Source organism: Lontra canadensis, unplaced genomic scaffold, assembly GCF_010015895.1.
Source record: "Lontra canadensis isolate GAN:19392208 unplaced genomic scaffold, GSC_riverotter_1.0 scaffold1, whole genome shotgun sequence".
In the NCBI taxonomy this organism is placed as follows: Eukaryota; Metazoa; Chordata; class Mammalia; order Carnivora; family Mustelidae; genus Lontra; species Lontra canadensis.
Window position 1 is genome coordinate 78,591,861 of NW_022630995.1, and position 19,677 is coordinate 78,611,537.

General features: G+C 32.3%; 1 protein-coding gene across 1 annotated transcript in view; it reads right to left on the reverse strand.

Moving 5' to 3' along the window:
• Positions 1–5,876: 5,876 nt before the first annotated feature.
• LOC116866280 (developmental pluripotency-associated protein 2-like) overlaps positions 5,877–19,677 on the reverse strand; it is a 191,985-nt gene continuing 178,184 nt past the window's right edge. Inside the window, 3 exon segments of the mRNA XM_032855201.1 lie at positions 5,877–6,324; positions 6,326–6,627; positions 6,629–6,787. Coding sequence (XP_032711092.1) covers positions 5,877–6,324; positions 6,326–6,627; positions 6,629–6,787 — 909 coding nt within the window.

The window sequence follows — 19,677 nt, forward strand, 5'->3', positions numbered from 1 at the left end:
AAACAACACACTTCTAAGTAACATATGTGTCAAAAAAAGAAAACAAGGGGCACCTGGGTGGTTCAGTGGGTTAAGCCTCTGCCTTTGGCTCAGGTCATGATTTCAGGGTCCTGGGATTGAGCCACGCATCAGGCTCTCTGCTCAACAGGGAGCTTGCTTCACCCTCTGACTCTCTGCTACTTGTGATCTATCTCTCTCTCTCTCTCTCTCTCTGTCAAATAAATAAAATCTTTAAAAAAATATGAAAAAGCAAACTAAACTTAAAAACAAGAATAAAGAAGAAAATGATAAAGATTAAAATAGAAATTAATAAAATAGAGAACTAAAAACTGTAGAGAAAAAAATTATTAAATAAAACACTGATTCTATAAAGAGAGAGAGAGAGCTAAATTACCAGAATCAGAAGTAAAAGAGGAGACACTACTACTGGCCTTAGAGAAATATGGATTATAAGAAAATAACATGAGCACGTGTATTCCAACAAATTAGATAACTTTAGGAAAATTCAATAAACTGGAAAGCAAGGCATTAAATTAAAAAAAGGAGGTTTTTTGAAGAACCTAATGAAATGGCAAGTATTTTGATAAAACTGATTTTAAAAAGACACAGATAAACATCATTGGTAATAAAAAGTGCATATGAAATAAAATTTTTTAAAAGCTTAATAAAAAAATAAAATCTTAATCCCAATAAAGTAGAAGATTTGAAAGGGATAACCCTCTATAAAATATAATTTACATAAGCCCAATAAAATGGGAAAGTGCAATGATAAAATAATGCAATGATAACAGTCCAATGGAATAGGTTGAGTTCTTTGAAATAGGAACTCATACCTGTGCTTAAAAAGGGGGAAAGTAATTCAAAGTATCCTCAAAGGTGAGAAAATACTCAGGAGCTTTTAAATATTGTCTACAGAAGATTAAGTGTAATGGGAAGGAGCCTAATGGAAGGTATGATCACCACTTTACATAATTTTATGAGAACTTGGAGAAAATTAAAAACATGTTCCCATATTTGTAAAATAATAATCATAATCTAGTACCATAAAAAGTAATAAAGTCTGCTATTAAGCAAACCAAATATTTAAATAGCTTCCAACCCAAATTTGTAAGCAATTTTTATATCACCTCAGAGATTTTAAACTAAATTTAAACTTTTAAATGGAATCTTAAAAAAGAAGCATTTAGAAATCATATGAAAAATGTTTCATAAAATTAAGATAGTCTTTAGTCATATTTTCTATAACTGAATCATAAGTGAACTGGGGCTCACTTAAGTGGGAACCCCAGTTGTGACAGAAATTGTTGGCATTGCAAAATAGTATATAATTACACAGATCACAAACAAGATTATGACCTAACCCTCTTACATTGATTGGATTTGAAGAGGAGTTAGTACAAACTGCAGCCTACTTTTGATGACAATTGACAGGAATGTTTTGTCTTGTTTTGTTTTCTTTTCTTTTTTGAAGAGTATAGAGAAGCCTGTATTCAAAAGTTGCACTAATAACCCAAAACCTAAATGACAGATAAAGAGAGAAGTACCACCCTGGAAAGCCTGTAAGATGAAACAATAAAAGTCCTTTAGCCTGGAGTTGCTCCTCTGGGATAAGTGGCACCCAAATTTAAGATCCCACCTGAGGGAAAATCAGAATATTTAATGAGACAGAAAAACTTGAGAACATGACAAATATTTCAAAATATTAAACCCAATGTTGTCAAAGATGTAGGTTAAAGGGATCCATCGTAAGTTGTTTTTGGGAGTGTAAATACAACAGACTTTTTAAAGAGCCACTGGATGATGTCCAGTAAAACTGAAGTTGCACCTGCCCATGACCCATCAACTATATAGAGAAATGTATCTCAGAGAATCTCTTGCATATCTGTTGGGTTGGAATATATTAGGATATAGATTTATTGTATTATTTACAAAACAAAAATAGCCAACAATCCAGGTGATCACAATCAATTGTGATGTATTTTTTAAAACATTTTATTTATTTATTTATTTGACACAGAGAGAGAGAGAGATTACAAGTAGGCAGAGAGAGGGGGAATGAGGCTTCCCCTCTGAGCAGAGAGCCGGATGCAGGGCTCAATCCCAGGACCCTGAGATCATGACCTGAGCAGAAGGCAGAAGCTTAACCCAAAGAGCCACCCAGGTGCCTTAATTGTGATGTATTTAAATTATCTTATACTTTTTTTTAAATTATCTTATACTTTATAGAATTTTAACAGATGACCTGAATTTTCATAAATCAAAACAGTTGAATCACAGGAATATATGATGCTGGGTGGGATAAAAAAGGTGAAATCACAGAGAAATATAGAATATAAATTATAAAAAGTTTTTGAAATACACAAAACAATAACATTTTATTTGGGGATGTGAATGTACATGGCAAGAAGTGCACACGAAATTCTCAAAGTGGATCCCTTTGAATAAAAGGGAATGGATGTCAGGATGGAGGGTTTAACTTACATGTAACATATGATTCTTTTAGATTTAGACACGTGGTGCATTTTCTCTAGGCTTAAATATATCATCATTTGTTATTTTAATTTAAAAATGTCTACCAGGTAAATGTCAACCAAAGAATACAGGTGTGGTTTACTTAATTTAAAAACAGCCTTCAAGGATGAACATAAAATGTCATAAAAATATTGATGAAAGTTAAAAATCACAAATTAGATATAACAGTCATTAAATATTTATTTACTTATCAGATTTCAAACACAGGCCATAAACTGGGTCACAAATGCATCACGATTAAAAATATTAAAATTTTACAGTATAGTTTCTCTAGTGATGTTGGAATCAGTGCAGAACTAAAAAATTCACTACTATGTGAAAAATCTAAATATCTGGAAATGAACCAACACAATTCCAAGTAAGGCACGGTCAAAGAAGAAATTTTTAAAATATATTTTAAACTGAATGAAAATGCAAATACAAATCACAATGGAATATAACTAAAGAAGTACATAGAGAGAGAGATGTAGCTTTAAATACCTAACATTGAAAAGAAGAAAGAGAAAAAATCAAATATTGAAACTTCAACTTTAAAAGACTAGAAATTAAAATCATATTAAACCCAAACAAATACAAGGAAGGAAGACTTAAGGGATGACCATCAATAAAGTAGAAAATGTGCAATTGAGAAAAATATCAATGAAAGCAAAAGCTGATTCTTTGAATAACAAAGAAGAGGAAAAACTCCACATATACCAATTATCACGAGTGTAAAAGGAAGGATCACTACACTATGTGAAATTTGATGCATCAAATCATACTTTGTTTAATGTGATATGGGAAAGTGCCATATCCAGGAATTAATATCACTCAGCAAAAATTAAGGGTTCTGTGGGTATTTGATTATGGAATTCACAAACTTCATTTTCATAGTGTAAAATCTCTTCTGTTTTAAAATATATAAAAGCATGCACACTGAAGTCATTGGTATTCAAGTAAAATAGGTTAGCATATCAACACTTTATCCAGACCTTTAATTCTTTCTGTAACCTTCATTAGATAGGATTATTTTGCTTACATTCTTTCTTTTAAGATTTTATTTTATTTGTCAGAGAGAGAGAGAGCATGCAAGCAAAAGGAGTGGTGGGCAGAGGCAGAGGGAGAAGCAGGCTCCCCCTCTGAGCAAAGAGCCTGATGTGGGATTCAATCCTAGGAGTCTGAGATCATGACCTGAGCTGAAGTCAGACGCTTAACTGAGCCACCCAGGTGTCCGTTGCTTACATTCTTGATGAAAACTTTCTTTGACAGGAAATTCTATATGATATAAAAATAGCACTGCATCTCATTAAAACAAACAAAAAAAATTGTTTACAAATGTCACTCATAATGAAAAATATAAAGCCTCTAGTAGATAATGATTTTGGTCCTGGTTTTGACATATTAGGGAAAAAACACAGACCCGGTCCAAAGTTTTTCATGACATCCTTCAAATAATAAAAATAAATAAATAAAATATCCTCCTCCAAGCTCAATCATACCAGGAAACAATGTTTTTTTTTTTCCCAAAAATATCCTTAAACATGTCAGAAAGTCCTTTCCTGCAATATAGCCCTATTGTTCTCTAAACTTTCAAGTCTGAGACATTTCTAATAACATTTAGACAGAGTGGAAAGTATGCTCCTTCAGTAGCTGAGAGCTGTGTCAAGAATGAAAATTAACAAATGGGTTTACCTATTATTATTAAATATTTATTGAGGCTTGGGTAATGCAGATATAATTGTAAAAAGAGGGAAAAAAGAAAGAAAAAAAAGGACAATAATCCCTGCATTTACATATACATTCTTTTAAACTTGCTCCATGAATTAACATATGCATGAAGTCATGTGAGCTTCTGAGTTTTCATTCTCTCTATTCCAGATACCCTCATTTTAGAAACAACCTTCTAGAATTTTATAGAGTGAAGAAATAAAACAATATTTCAGCCCTCAAGATACTATTTCAGCTGTAGTTTGCCAATGTATAGTGCTATAAAACTAGTATTTCTTTATTTTGGATTCTAATTTTGCATTAATATAATCTAATATAAATTAGATTTTATGATTATGTCATATTTGAAACAGTGTAACAATATTTGAAACAGTGTACCCAAAAATTAAAACAACAATGACTTCTTAATAGGGATGTACATTCAAGTGAACATGTTGTTCAGATTCAACTGTCTTATCAACTGTGTGTACCTTTGTCTATGGCCCTCTTAGTTGTGACCTGATGAGATTTTATTTTAGTTCTGCTTATGTCACAGATCATCCTTTTTAGTTTTGTCTTGTAGTTCAATTTAATAAGAGTGAATTACATTTTCCTTCTTTGTAGTTCTTAAAAATACTTAATAGAAACAAGTCAAATACAAAATTCTATAGTGCTTCTACAGTTTTCTGAAAGTTGTGATATAGTTCCTGAACCAATTATAGGTTTGTGTAAATGTTTTTTCACATAGAAATCATTTTTTCACTTTCTCTCTCTCTCTCTCTCTCTATATATATATATATTTTCACTTTCTCTCTCTATATATATATAATATTTCTCTAAATAATATATTAAAATATTTTCTAAATATCTAATATCTAAATATGATGCAATCAACAAAGCTCCCTTCATGAGTGGCCAATAATCTTGTCAAAATTTAAGTATGTTTCATTTGGCTTTACTTTGACTTTATGAATTTTTGTTAAAGCTTAGATATTCCTATCTTCTCTTACTTAATATTCACCAACCAGCTATTTAATCTTTTAAAATTAATTCCAGAATTCATAAAGCAATCTTAACTTACTCAGAAATTCTATAGTCGATATTTTGAAGATTTTGAGTTCTTTCAAAAAAAAGTCTTTAAGGGATGCCTGAATGGTTGATTAAATGTTTGTCTCCTTTCAGCTCATGATCCCAGGGTCCTGGGATAAAGACTTATGTCTGGTTACCTGCCCAGTGGGGAGCCTGCTTCTCTGTCTGTCTTTGCCTGCCGCTCCCCCTGCTCATGCTCCCTCTCTTTCTCTGTATCAAATAAATAAATAAAATCTTAAAAAAAAAAATAGTCATTGATGTCTTTCCTGTTTACCTGTGCCGTTTGAAAGAAGACCTGCAATCTACTTTGGCAGTGCCTTAGCTTTCAACTTAAACACATAATGTAATATCATATATTTCCAATACTTTGATAACTGGATATCATCTTCCAAAGAACGCTATTTCTCTTATTTCTAGTGTCAAAATTTATTTTTAAAGAAAATAATTACAATTTTTAGGTGTCATATGTGTTGGGGTAAGTGTTGTCTGTGTGAGAGACAGAGGCAGAGACAGAGATTTTCCTCTCTCACTTTTTTTTTTTTTAATGGTAGCTGTGGGCTCTCTACCACTTATTCTTTATTAAGATATGGCCCATCAAAAGGGAATGATGTTGGTCTATTCAAACGAGGTTGCTTTTCCTTTCCCAGTACAATTAATCTTTTCATCATCTTCTTATTTCTCTTCACACATTCAGGGCATAACATGTTGTCTTCTAGGCCTGGGGGTGGGAAAGTGCAGGCGGGTAACAGGAAGAGAGAGATCATCCTTTTGGGAGTGTCAGGCACCCAGGCCTGACCTGCATGAAATTGCAGGTGAGCCCAACCTTGTGTGTCTGCCAAGAGAGGTCTGCCATGGACCACACACCACCGGACACCAGAGGCTTGCAGCAGAAAGGTCTCAACAGAAGCAGGAATGGAACGTGAATTCACAGACTTGGACTGACTGGCTCTCGCAGCAATTCTTGACCATGCTGCCAACATGCCTTCCTGCGCTGATGTTACCACCTCGACTGTATTAATCCCCCCCCCCACTCTTCTTACAACTTTTCCAAAGCCTTGCTTTCTTGGCCACCATCTTGCCTTTCCTTGAACATGACTGCAATTTAGCTTCTGGTGATGTTTCAGGAATATTCTGGTTTATTTCAGGGTAAGCATGTTTCTGGAGCCTCATATAAACCTCTATTTTCTGGCCATCGGTACTCAAATTCAGTTGTTGGCACCATTTCTGCAAAGTGTCCCAACGTACTTTATTAAATGAAGGCAAACTGGTTGGTAAGGGAAGGACTTGCATATTACAACTGTGTTTTGAACAAAAACTTGAATTTTTCATTTATCTGAGGATGACAAACTTTATCACTTGACCCAGGCATCATCAGGCTGATTTCTGAAGTTGAAGAAACACTTGGTTCCATTTGATGTTCTTCATTAGGCTCCTCATTCACTGGAACCAATGTGAGAATCACACTTTCTTCCTCTACTGCCTCCTCAGAGAAATTATGCTCATTGTTCTAGTAAACTGAGTATGCCATTTTCAGGGAACATTCAGAGGAAGGCAAAAGCTATCTACCTCGGGACATCTGCCCTCTCTCACTTTTAACCTTGACTCTTCTCCTACCATTCTTGTTCCTTCTCCCTTCTTCTCCTTCCACCTCCCAGCTGCTGCTTCTTTAAATGTGGCATTCTTCTATTCTTGAAATGAATCAGTTTAGTCTGTGATCCTCAATGGTACATGTTATTATTCTTCCTTTATTGGCTTACTTACAACATTCTCTTTAAACAGCTAGAAAAGATATTGTCTTAACCAAGTTATGTAGTTCTTCAGACTCTGGTGAGGAGAGCTTGCTGAAATCTAGTCAATTTATGTTTTCTAAAGTTTAAACCTAGTAGCCTTTTGCCCTTTAGTTAGAGAAAGTAGAAACTGGAAACTGCTAATTAATTTCTAATATCTTAAACAATATGAAATGGTTTGTAAATGACAATTTAAATTATGTGTTACTAAATATTACAATATAGTGATAATTGTTACAATAACCATAAGCACTGAGTGACATCCAGAAAGTAAAAGACAACATTGATCCTGTTCTAGTAAGAACTAAAGTAGGTTGTTGGGTGAGGGATTGTGGTTGAATTTACAAAAGAAAGAGGATAGAGTTTCAAGAAGAGATGCATTGTATGCAAAGGCCTACTGTTTGGAGAAGAAACTAATTTGAAATGGCTCAGACACACAAAATGTGAGAGAAAAGAAAGAATCCTGCATATTTGTTAAAAACACGGCTCAAACAATTATTGAGGCCAGATAGCTGTGCATAACATGTGAGGAGTTTCATAGTTTAGATGAGAAACTATAGAAAGATCTAAAGGGAAATGACAACACAAACTGGTTTTTTTTAAGCTTTGTAAATAAAAAGTTAACAATAACTATTTCTGTGGGTTTTCATACCCTCAATAATGCCTAAAAATATGACCCCTGGTTTAATTTACTTGTATCACCAACTCAAGAAATTTATGAGAGTACATTTGTAATATTGAAAATTAGGACTCTAGTCAAACACTATGTTCCACAACTCAAGCACGTGTGCTTCTTTGTCAAGATAATTTCATTATGTAGAGAATAAATAAAATTGTTAAGATGCATTTGAACAAGAGAATAAGAATGAGTCCACTGTTCCTGAAAAGGGGCAAATGTCTGGTTTACCATGAAAGATGAGGGATCCCCCCCAAATGGTGGCTTCCTTGAGCTGAAATAGTTTGTGTCTGCCCATACTTGTCACATTTCAGTACACATGTACAATATTGGAGTCATCAGATTACAAAATCTGAACAGGAAGACAAGGGAACTCTGCTATACTGTTGCTCTGAAAATGATGTTGTGGTCTATCTTGTATTATTCTTCAAAGTAAAACAAACTTGTTGCTGGAAGAAGGCTAGCGTTTCTCAGGCATTTGTTAATCCAGCCCTAATTCTACATTGCTATGGTAGAGCAGAATAAGCATTGCAAAACCTATTTATCTAATACATTCAAGTGATGGAAGAGTAGAAGTAGGGAGACTTACTTAGAAAGCTGAGCATTCTGCTAGTAGTTAGGATAACTAGGACAAGAGAGGTAAAAGACAGAAAATACAATAAAGGTATTGAGGATGAAGGGGACAAGATAGAGTTAGAACACAGATTGAAAAGATTTGAGGATTAATGCTGTATTAAGGGCAAGGTGAAATAACTTCTCAATGTCTGTCTTAAACCATTGAGTAAGAGACATAGAATGAAGATAAGGATTAAAGACATAGATGATAAATTCTCTCCTATGCTTTCGGAGATCTACAAGGAAGGAGTGCGTTGCAATTACTTGCAGTTAGTTGGTTCATTTGAAGGATTTAATTGAATGCAAAACAAGCCTCTTTTTATCTTACTAATATTATAGAAGCATATTTACTGTTGTTTCAGCTCATATTTTATTTTCCATTGAAATCATTTCCTTTGAATGGGTAAAATGTATTATTTAATACTCCCACAGATTTACTGCATTTTCTTGGCTCACTGTCATTGTTCAATTTTTAATAAACTGCTGGACATCTTCTTAAGTACCCAGCTCAAATAAGTCCTTTTAATCTACAAGACTGCTGTGTTACACACCTACAAATAAACTCCTCATCTTTGAATTCTCAATTTGTAATATAAGTAATAATAGTAGAATTTATTTGAAGATTTTCTTTGTGCCAGACAATATGTTAAAATATATACATATAATTTATGATGATGGTATAAATGTATTCATGTACATACATGCATATTCAATATATCCATATACATATAGATATTTATGTGTATATATATATGTGTGTGCCTATATATAGAGAGAGGGAGAGAAAGAGATATTATTTATATATTCTTTCTTATGGCACTTAATTCTTCCTACATTCAATTCTGTGTATATGTGTGTGTGTTTACAGATCTTAACCTATACGGGATTATTAGACTTCCAAGAGATAGTTCTAAATCTGACTTAATATTCATACCCCTCACAATGCATTCTCTGTGATTTTAAATACATTTTTTGGTTGAAAAAAAAAAAAAGACTGAGTGAGTGAATAATGAATCTTCTATCAGAGTAATATATGGGGAAAAAAGAACCTTGTATGTTGTGCTCAATAGCTATTTGAACAGGAATTTATAAAGACATTAACACTAAAATAGATATGATTTTGGTCCCTTGGAAGCTCTATATAATTTTATAATAGCTACAAAACTTGTGTGCTCAGGTAAATTACTCAACATAATCACTTAATTATCATAAAGTTAAAGATATTTTCTCCATTTAGGCATCCACCCTGCTTCTAAACTGGTAAATACTGAAATCTTTCCAAGATGACAAAATTTCTAGAATGTATGTATGTGTGCACCCATAAATGTAAAGAAATCCATTATATGTAAAGAATACTTTACATGTATAAATACATGTAAAGAAATACATTCTCCTGAAAAATTTGAAACTTAGAAAAAATGCTAATATAAGGTAGTCAGTTTTCTAGTCCTGGGGAAGTAATTTTTTTTTAAGATTTTATTTACTTATTTGAGAGAGAGAGTGAGAGAAAGCAAGCATAAGTGGTAGGAAGAGGCAGAGGGAGAAGCAGACTCCCTGCTAATCAGGGCCTACCACAGGGGTTGATCCTAGGACCCTAAGATCATCACCTGAGCCCAGGGCATATGCTTAACCCACTGAGCTACCCAGGGGCCCCCTGTTCTTAAACATTATTTTTCAGAAGACAAATTAGCAAGAGTGATTTTGTTGCTTCTGGTTTGTTTGTTTTTTGTTTTGTTTTGTTTTGTTTTTTTGTTTATTTTGAGACTTATAAATATATTCTTAACGACCTAAAAAGCCCTCAGTTAAACATGAGGGAAAGAGTAGGCATATTGTATTTTGTATAATGCTGTCATGTAAAGCCACGGTTTTAACAGAAAATTTTCAATATAAATGTTATCAAGTCAAATGTTATCCAATAGAAATTTTTCTAACGATGAAAATGTTCCATATACATATTGTCCTATGTATTAGCAGCTAACCCCAACTCATTACTAAGATTTGAGATGTAGCTAGTAGTACAGAAGAACTGAACTTTTATTTCCTTTTAATTAATTTTAATTTAAATATCCACATGTGGCTAATGGCTATAATATAGGAGAGCAAAGCAGGAATTGATAAATTTTACTCAGTTGGGATTTCATGTACAAACTTGCATCCTCTAAGACCCATTATACATAAGTTTTGTGAAAATGAAAAATCGCTTTCAGCTTTTTTAAAAAGGAAATTGCTACAGGAATCCACAAAAGCCTAATTTTGGAAAGAACAAATGAGTATAGATTTACTGCCATGTTAATTAGTGCTTAAGGGTGTTAAGAAACAACAAACAAACAAAAAGATAATAAGGATATAAAAAGCTACCTGTTGGAACTACTTAGGGAACCAGAAAGCATTTTTCTCTGATGGCCTAATTTGACCATATTTCAGTAAGTCTGTCCAAAAGAACAGTTTGTTTAAAGACAAAATTATCCAAATAAAATATACTGTATGAAATTTTGTTAATATGTTTATTTTAAAAACAGAGATAATCTTCATTTGTTTGAGGTCTGGTTAATAGGAAAATGTATAAATCACATTTATCATCTTTCTTATTGCCAGGTATTTTGTGTGACTTTTTACATTTATTTGGAAGAAGCAAAGGAAAACATAATTATTTTGTCCTGGCTCTTTAGATATTTTGAAAAGTCCTTTCGAATTAGTCCAAGTCTTTTTGAAATACTCTGATTTGGATTCAAAATGAGCATTTTTGTTGAAAGATTATACAATATAAAACAATTCTTGGTTAGACAACTGTGTAAACTTATTTAGTATAATTTTCAAGAAACCATAGAATACACATTTTCTTGTTCTAAGTAACTGATGTCAAATTGTTTTAAAATGTTCTTATAAAGGCTCATAAAGTAAATTAAAATACAATCACATTGATTATAATAGCATGAATGCAGCTAATACTTTGAAAATAAAGACTAAAGGGCAAAGTACACATAATAAAAAGACATACAGTTAAATTTACTAAAAATCATTAATTATTTTAAGCATAAACTCTTAAACCTAAAAATTAACTCAGTGTCTTTATTAGTCTGTGAAAAATGGAATAAAAATGAATTATGTAGATCTTACTTTCCAATAAAAGACTCATACAATACCATTAGAAAAAAGAAAGTTGCTTTTTTTTTTTTTTACTCTAATCTCTGATGAGAAATATTTTGGGATGTTATATTTCAATAGTAAATGTATAGATGTATTTAATGCAGTCATTCCTTATCTTGACTCCATACAGAAAAACACAAAATGTAAGTGTATACTTGTCAAAATAATAACTTAATTTTTGCTTCTGAAACTCTTCAGATCACAAGAAAACTTTATGCTTTTAAAATAGAACTATCCTACAACCCAGCAATTGCACTACTAGGTATTTACCAAGAGAATACAAAAATATTGATCCTAAAGGGCACAAACACCCTGATGTTTATAGTAACATTATCAACAATAACCAAATTATGGAAAGTGCCCAAATGTATATCTATTGATAGGTGGATAAAGAAGAGGTGATAAATATACACAGTAGAATATTACTCAGCCATCAAAACAGAATGAAATCTTGCTATTTACAATTGTATGGATAGAACTAGAGGGCATTATACTAAGCTAAATAAGTCAGTCAGAGAAAAACAAATACCATATAATTTCACTTATGTAGAATTTAGAGAACAAAACAGATAAACATGAGAATGAAGAAAAAAGAGAGGAAGTAAAACATAAGACTCTTAACTGTAGAGAACAAACTGAGGGTTCCTGGAGGGGTGGTGGATAGAAAATGGACCAAATGGGTAATGCATATTCAGGAGGGCATTTGTGATGATCACTGGATATCACATGAAAGTGATGAATCATTAAATTCTACACCTGAAACCAATATAACACTATATATTAACTAACTAGAATTTAAATAAAAATTTGAAATAAACAAAAATAAAACTTTATGCCTGAGTATGCATTACCCTTACTTGTTTGGGACCCTATAATAGAAATAAGAACTGAGATAAATAAGTACCACAGGCTAGAAATTAAAGGCATTTCCCAGAGGCAAATATTAAGTAAAGTGTGTGTGTGTGTGTGTGTGTGTGTGTGTGTATTTATATATTCTTTTAAATTATTTTATCTACTTGTCTCTTTGAAGACATCAGACATCTTCTAAAGAAACCAGGACCTCAAAGGACAAGATTATGAACATAAAGAAGGGAGATGACTTCTAGCCCGAGAGCAGCTGAATCTTTCCTGAGACATTTGCCAATTATGTATATAGAAGAAGCTAAGGATCTGAGTCCACTTAGCTGGTCAAAATGAAAATGCAGAGACACAAACAAAAATTTGAGATGTTTTGTGGGACAATATTAGAAACTATGAGGATGAAGATCCTGGTGAGAAAAGCAAAGCATAGAATTGAATCACTTGCTCTGTTTTCCCCTCAAGCCAATAGGCTGCAACCAAAAACTATACAAAGGAGACTAAGAAATTAAGTAGAATGTTTCTTGAAAGTAGAGCATAAATATTATAACTATTCCAATCCCTAGGATCCAAGGTATATAGCTCAGAAGGGACCCTGATGACCATCTGGGACTCACAGTAATGTGGTTATGACTGTGAGGTAGGCAAAAATTTTGTGTAAGTACTCAAAAATCATTAAATATAAAGAGAAAAAAATGATAAATTCAATTATATTATTTAGAACTGCCCTTCACCAAAATATTAAGACAAAATAAAGCCACAAAATTGAAGAATATGACTTATAATACATGTGTCTGACAAAAAGTTAGTCCATATTTAATTAAATTAATTCCTTGTATCAACTTAAATAAGAAAGAAAGAAGCAGAAAAGCCTAAAGAAAAGGTGATCAAAAGACTTCAACAACACTTGCTAAAAGGATATCTAAATAACCAATGAACGTATGAAAAAGCACTCAGCATCACTAGTGATCAAAGAAATGCAAACTCAAATTATAGTAGTATCACACATATCAGCATGACTAAAATGAAAAATACAACGTCATATGTTAACAAGGATGCAAAGGCATTGGCACATAGATTGATAATGAAAGTTTAATTTTTTTATATTTACTTTGAAAAATTATCAACATCTAGTAAAGTTTAACATACATACAGTGGTAATTCAGCAGTTCCATTCCTGGCAATACATAGCAGAAATCCACATTCATGTTCATGAAATACATGTTCACTTTTATAAGCAACCAACAAAATGTTTTCCAAGATGACTGTACTAATTTGCATTATCACCAGCAACGTACAAGTGACCTGTGACTGTGCATCCTTAATGACATTTTGTGTTATGACTATTTTTATTTTACCTATTTTGATATGTATGTACCGATATTTCATTGTAATTTAATTTTCATTTTCTTAGTGGCTAGTTATGTTTAATATCCTCATGTGCTTATTTTATCTCTATATATCTTGTTTAGTGAAGTGTGTATACATCTTTGCCCATTTCTTAATTGGTTTGCTTATTTTTTTAATGTTAAGTTTTGAGTCATTTAAATACTGTTTTGTTATCACCAGCCCTCTGTCAGATATGTTATTTGCAAATATTTTCTACTTGTCTGTAATTTGTCTTTCATCATAACAGATTCTTTTGCAGAGCAAACCATGAGGTCTAGTTTTATGAATTTTCCTTTTATCACTTATGCTTTTTCTGTCAAATCTAAGCAGTCTTTGCCTAGACCTAGGTTCTAAAGATTTTGTCATTTTTCTTTTTCCTAGTTTTATGATTTTATGTTTAAGTCCATGATCTATTTTTTTTCAGACACAGAAGATTTTATTACTCCTGTTGCAGCAGGCAGCATAAGTCTATTTTTCTTAATTTCTACAGAGTGTGTGGTTCAGTAAAGTTTCTTTATTTGACAGTTGATGTCCAATTCTTCTAACACCACTTATCGGAAAGACTATTCCTCCTCCATTGAATTGCTTTTACTCCTTTGTCAAAACTAAATTGGGCATATTTGTATGGCTCTATTTCTGCATTCTCTATTGCATCTTTATTGTTAATAGCCAGAAACTAAAGTCAATTCAAATTTCCATGAACTTTAGATTGGCCAAATAAACAGTGGTAGAGTCAAAGAGTGGGATACTGGAAAGTTATAAGAATAAAAAATTATTACTGCTCAGACACACACAATAGATGCATCTCAAACAATACTGAGCAAAAGAATTTAGGCAAAAAAACAAGGCATTATATGTATAAGGTTTGAAATGGTCAAAACCTTTTACATTGTTATAGTTCAGAGTAACAGTTACATTTCATTGAGAAGTGACTGGCAAGGGTCATAACAGAGCTTTTTAGGTGTCAAACATTCTATTTTTTGATGTGTGTCATGGTTAGCCTTGTGTGTTTACATTGTGAAAATTTTCTTAATTGTACATTTATGATAAGTGCGTTTTTCTGTAGTTTAAATGAGGAAAATATATACTGTTCATGTACATGGAAGGTATGCTGGATGAAGGATTAAGAACTAAGAATACTGCTCAACTTGCATATTACTCAATATATTATAAAATCTTTCTCACTGATAACTTACAAATACAATTTTTTTCTGTGTTTCCCAACACTAAGAACAATTTCTTCATATTTTGTGTTGCTTAAATATTGGATATGATACTGTGAAAATCAGGAATTAACTTCATATACCCGAATAGTTTGACAATAGAAAGACATTTTTCACTTAGGTTAAATTTATATTTTAAAGGCTTTAGAAGAACTTTTGGCATAAAATGAGTCCACTGCATAAACAGAACTTACAAATAGAATAAAAAGTAAAAAGGCAAATATGCAAAGCTGAACTTAACTTTTTTACTCAATATAAATTTTAGGAGATTTGGTGAAATGAAATTATAACAGGATAACAAAATCTTTTGATGCAGCTCCCTCTTTTAGTATCTTATAATTTTTTGCAGCATTGTGAAAACAATGCTGTAGAACAATGAATCAGAGTAAAATGTCACACAGAGAAGAGAACAATCCCTTATTTTGAAGAAGTTAAGATGGCATCTTTATGGAGAAATCCATGACTCTCCAAAACTCCTTATTCAAAAACTCTCCAAAACTTTCCAAAAACTCCCTTTATTCTAATCTTCCTCAACTTTTAGAAAACATAATTCATAACCTACAGGGGTTATGCAGGGTATATTTCCCTCATTTTTAGAATTGTGTTGTACAAGTATAACATACTCTGTCTGAAAAAAAAAGTGTCAATACATGTTTCTTTCTATGATATAACTTACATGTAAGGTTTTATTAACTGGCAGTATTTGTTTCCACTTCACATTTTTATGCAGAACATTGTTAATTTCCTCTGTACTCTTTCTTCTGTCAGCTTTCTCTCTCTATCTTTCTCAATAAAAGCTGTAAACATCTCATGGCTAATGACTATTTTATACACAAAGACCTTGTCAAAGCTTTTAAATACCCATAGTGATCTTTCATTAATCTCTTGGACAAGTCAATTCTCTACATTTTCTGTTGGCTATGTTTGTGGATATTGTGGTTCATTGAGTTATAGAAGAAAAAAAAATACATTGGCAAATAAAGGATGTAGAATGTGTATATATATATATATATATAATTAAAGAAAGACACAATGAAAGATGTATGGTTAACAGGGATGTAGGGAATTAATGGCCAATAGAGTTGAAATAATAGACACTTAGGCAGGTCTTCAACATCTGATAAGGAATTCTTGCTTAAATTAGGAAATAGGAGTGAAATAAGCAGTACAATAAGTAACTTGACAACATCACTATGGATGAATTAAAGAAAGATAGAAAAACTAGATTTTACAAAGTCTCTCAGGAAGTACTACACTTGACCAAAAAAGAAAAGTAAATGTAAGCTAGTGAATCCTCAGTGAATGAGGAAAAGATACTATCTGTATGAATGATTAAAAAAGTATAAGAAACAATTTGCAACTAATATATTATGGGGACAATAGCTAGGATTATGACATCACTGGAATAATGGTTATGTACAAATGAATTTCTCAACCAGATTAGAGGATTTAGAAAGAAGAGCTGCATTTGAGTATAATGAATAAGTTTTTTATTGGATATTTACATACATTAAAAACACAATATCTATTTGTAATTTTTAGTCACCAATTACATCTAACTTTGGACATCCTAGTTTTTCCCCCCCATTCATTATCAATCATAAAGAATAAATGAGACCTTACCTAGCATGCCAGTGTCCTGATGCAGAGGCAGGGGACGGTAGCACAATGCTTGTCAAAACCCAAGTCAAAATCTGTCAGTAGGTCAAGATCAGCACTTCTAAAAATGTAGTGAATGGAATGGAATAGAACACAATATAAAAAGAAAGTATCTGAATGTATCCCAAGTAGTAAAGGTAAGTGTCTGTGTGTGTGCGGTGCACGTGCATGTGCGCACATGTGTGCATGCACATACACGTGTGTGGTATCATTACATAAAAATAATTTAGCTTTTCATGTGGATCATTCAAAACATGATGAAAACTGGGATGCCTGGGTGGCTCAGTTGGTTAAGCCGCTGCCTCCGGCTCAGGTCATGATCCCAGGGTCCTGGGATCAAGTCCCACATTGGGCTCCTCGCTCAGCGGGAGCCTCCTCTCTCTGCCTCTGCCTGCTGCTCTGCCTGCTTGTGTTCTCCTACTCTCTGTCTCTCTGACAAATAAATAAATTAAATCTTTAAAAAAAATGATGAAAACTGTTGCTATAGGAACTTTAAAAAACACCCTGTGGAGTCAGACATCCTGGGTTTGAATCCTGGATCCACCAAAATCAAGTATTTTGCATTGGCATGTTACCTGAAATCTGTAAAATAACTGAAAACCCAAATAAGATCATAATTTGTAACATGTCCACAGAGTTGCTGGGATGGATGAATGAGGTACATATATGTGGAGGGGTTATAATGGTACCTAGATCATATTAAGTTCAATGAATTAAGTCAGATATATCCTCTCTCTACAAAAGGCAGCAAAAAGCACTCAATATTCAGCAGTCAGTAGTATATCACGTTTTTTACTGTAGGTGCCAGAAAAATGCCTACCTTTAATAATGCAGCTGCTAAAGGAGAATGGGACTCTGGAAGTAAATCTTTAGACAGTTAAATAAACCTCAGGACTATAGAGAGAAAGGGCTATATAGCCTCACTGGCCAGAGCCCTTGGATTTAAAGGCCTTTCAATTCCTTTCATTTTTCTTAGTCTCCATGGAGGCAGGCTTCTAAGCCAACTGGTCATTCATTTCTATTAAAGTATTTGAAAAATCTTCTTTGGTTCCATCAAGATTTTATTGGATATCAATTGAAAGTTGAAGTGATTTCATATGTGATTGACATTACCAGTCTTTTATTCATTGATTTTTAAGACTGTAATATCTAGTTCGGTAGAATTTGGAAAAATTATAAAACCACAATGATTTCTGTTTATTAAAAAAAAAAGTGGAAACAATCATGATTCTTTCCAAAATCTATGTTTATTTAATGCGTAATTTAACAAAACGTAAGCTTAAATTTTAAGATGCAACAGCTATTTCACGTTTACATGTGTTATTTTACATTTTTTATAACAATTCCCATTTTTTCCACAATAATGCTGATTAAGTTGAAATATTTTCACTGCTCTCTTTCTCGTGCCCTTTGGACCTTGTAATTTATACCTTGTCTGTTAAAGTCTTCTAACCTCTCCTCCTTCCTCAGATATAATTCAAAAGCCTTTCCCCTTACCATATCACCTGTACCTTTTTCATACCCACTTTTACTAAAAGGTCACTCTCAAACTAAATTTTACAACATTCCATTCAAAATAAAAAATAAATACATTAATGTTTTAAATAAATCTGGTAAATCAATTACTTGAATTAATGTCTTGGGAAGAAGGATAAGAAAATAATCTAAGACATATATTTTTCGAATACTTTTTATGAGCATATTACTAGCTCCAAAATAAATATAGTTAATGATAAGAACATTAATTGTAAAACTATTACAAACTAACTATACTTGTGCTGTTTTCAGACAATTATTTTTCTTTTTTACGTATGTTTTATATACATATAATTTAAAAACATAGGTATTTAAAAAGCCTCCAACAAGGATAATGTTCTGAAAGCTTAGCAATGACATCATGATCATGAATATTAACAGGTAGCTTTCTTTGAAAATAAATTTCTTGAAATTTAGAACACTGAAAAAAATAAAATAAAATTAAGATGTTAAAAAAAAGTATATCAATGACCAACCCTGCTATTGATTAATTAACAAAACAATATAATTTACTTCTCCTTGGAAAAAATTAACATATATGCATAAATACAACACACACACACACACACATATAACATATAAACATAAAATGCAAAGCACCAAATCATAAATAAATAAATAAATTTAGTACATTTCAAAGTGGGGAAAAAACCTTCAAATGTACAATCCATTATAATTAACTTTCACATAGTAGACCCTATATGCATAATAAATAGATCATTTAAATGTTATTCCACTGAGACAATGAGCACACATCTGAGAGCCTAGGGAGACATCTGTGTACTTTTGTTTTGATTGGTAAGCTTCTTAAACTTTCTGTTCTTCAGCTTCCTCCACCATAAAACAAGGATAATACAGGAACCAAGCCCACTGGATAGCAATGAAGACTAAGACTAAGAAAACTGCTATACACAAATCACTTAGAACAAGGCCAGATATGTGAGTCATAAATGCTACTTATTTTTTATTAGTTACTTCAGAGATAAGTATTACAAAACACTAAGAGCTCAGAATCTAAAACATTTTTATAACTTTATGTTATCTGTAAAATTCCCTTTCCTGGGGAAGGAAATTTAACAATTCTAGTTTCATTTATTCCAGAATTTTATATTTAATATATTGTTAGAGGTTTTATTATAAAGGAATATTCCTTAAGTGGGCAATGTTTCTAGACTACATATCTGAATTTGAATTATAGAAAGAGATTAAGGTTATAATTCTTAAGGTTTACTATGCAAAAGTATCATTGAAATACATGTGGTTTTCTACCCCTGTAATCTCTGAATTCAAATTCTGGATGAATCTTCATGTTAACCAAGCATTACAGTGGATTTTGATGCAGGTAGACCTAGTGAAACACAGTGTGTTAAAAAAAAGCCATTTTCCTCAAAGCCTGTCCCCAAAATTCTTATGTATGTTAAATAGTCTATAGATATATTTGATTTCACATGTAAACTCAAGCAGTAAACATTTTTTTTAA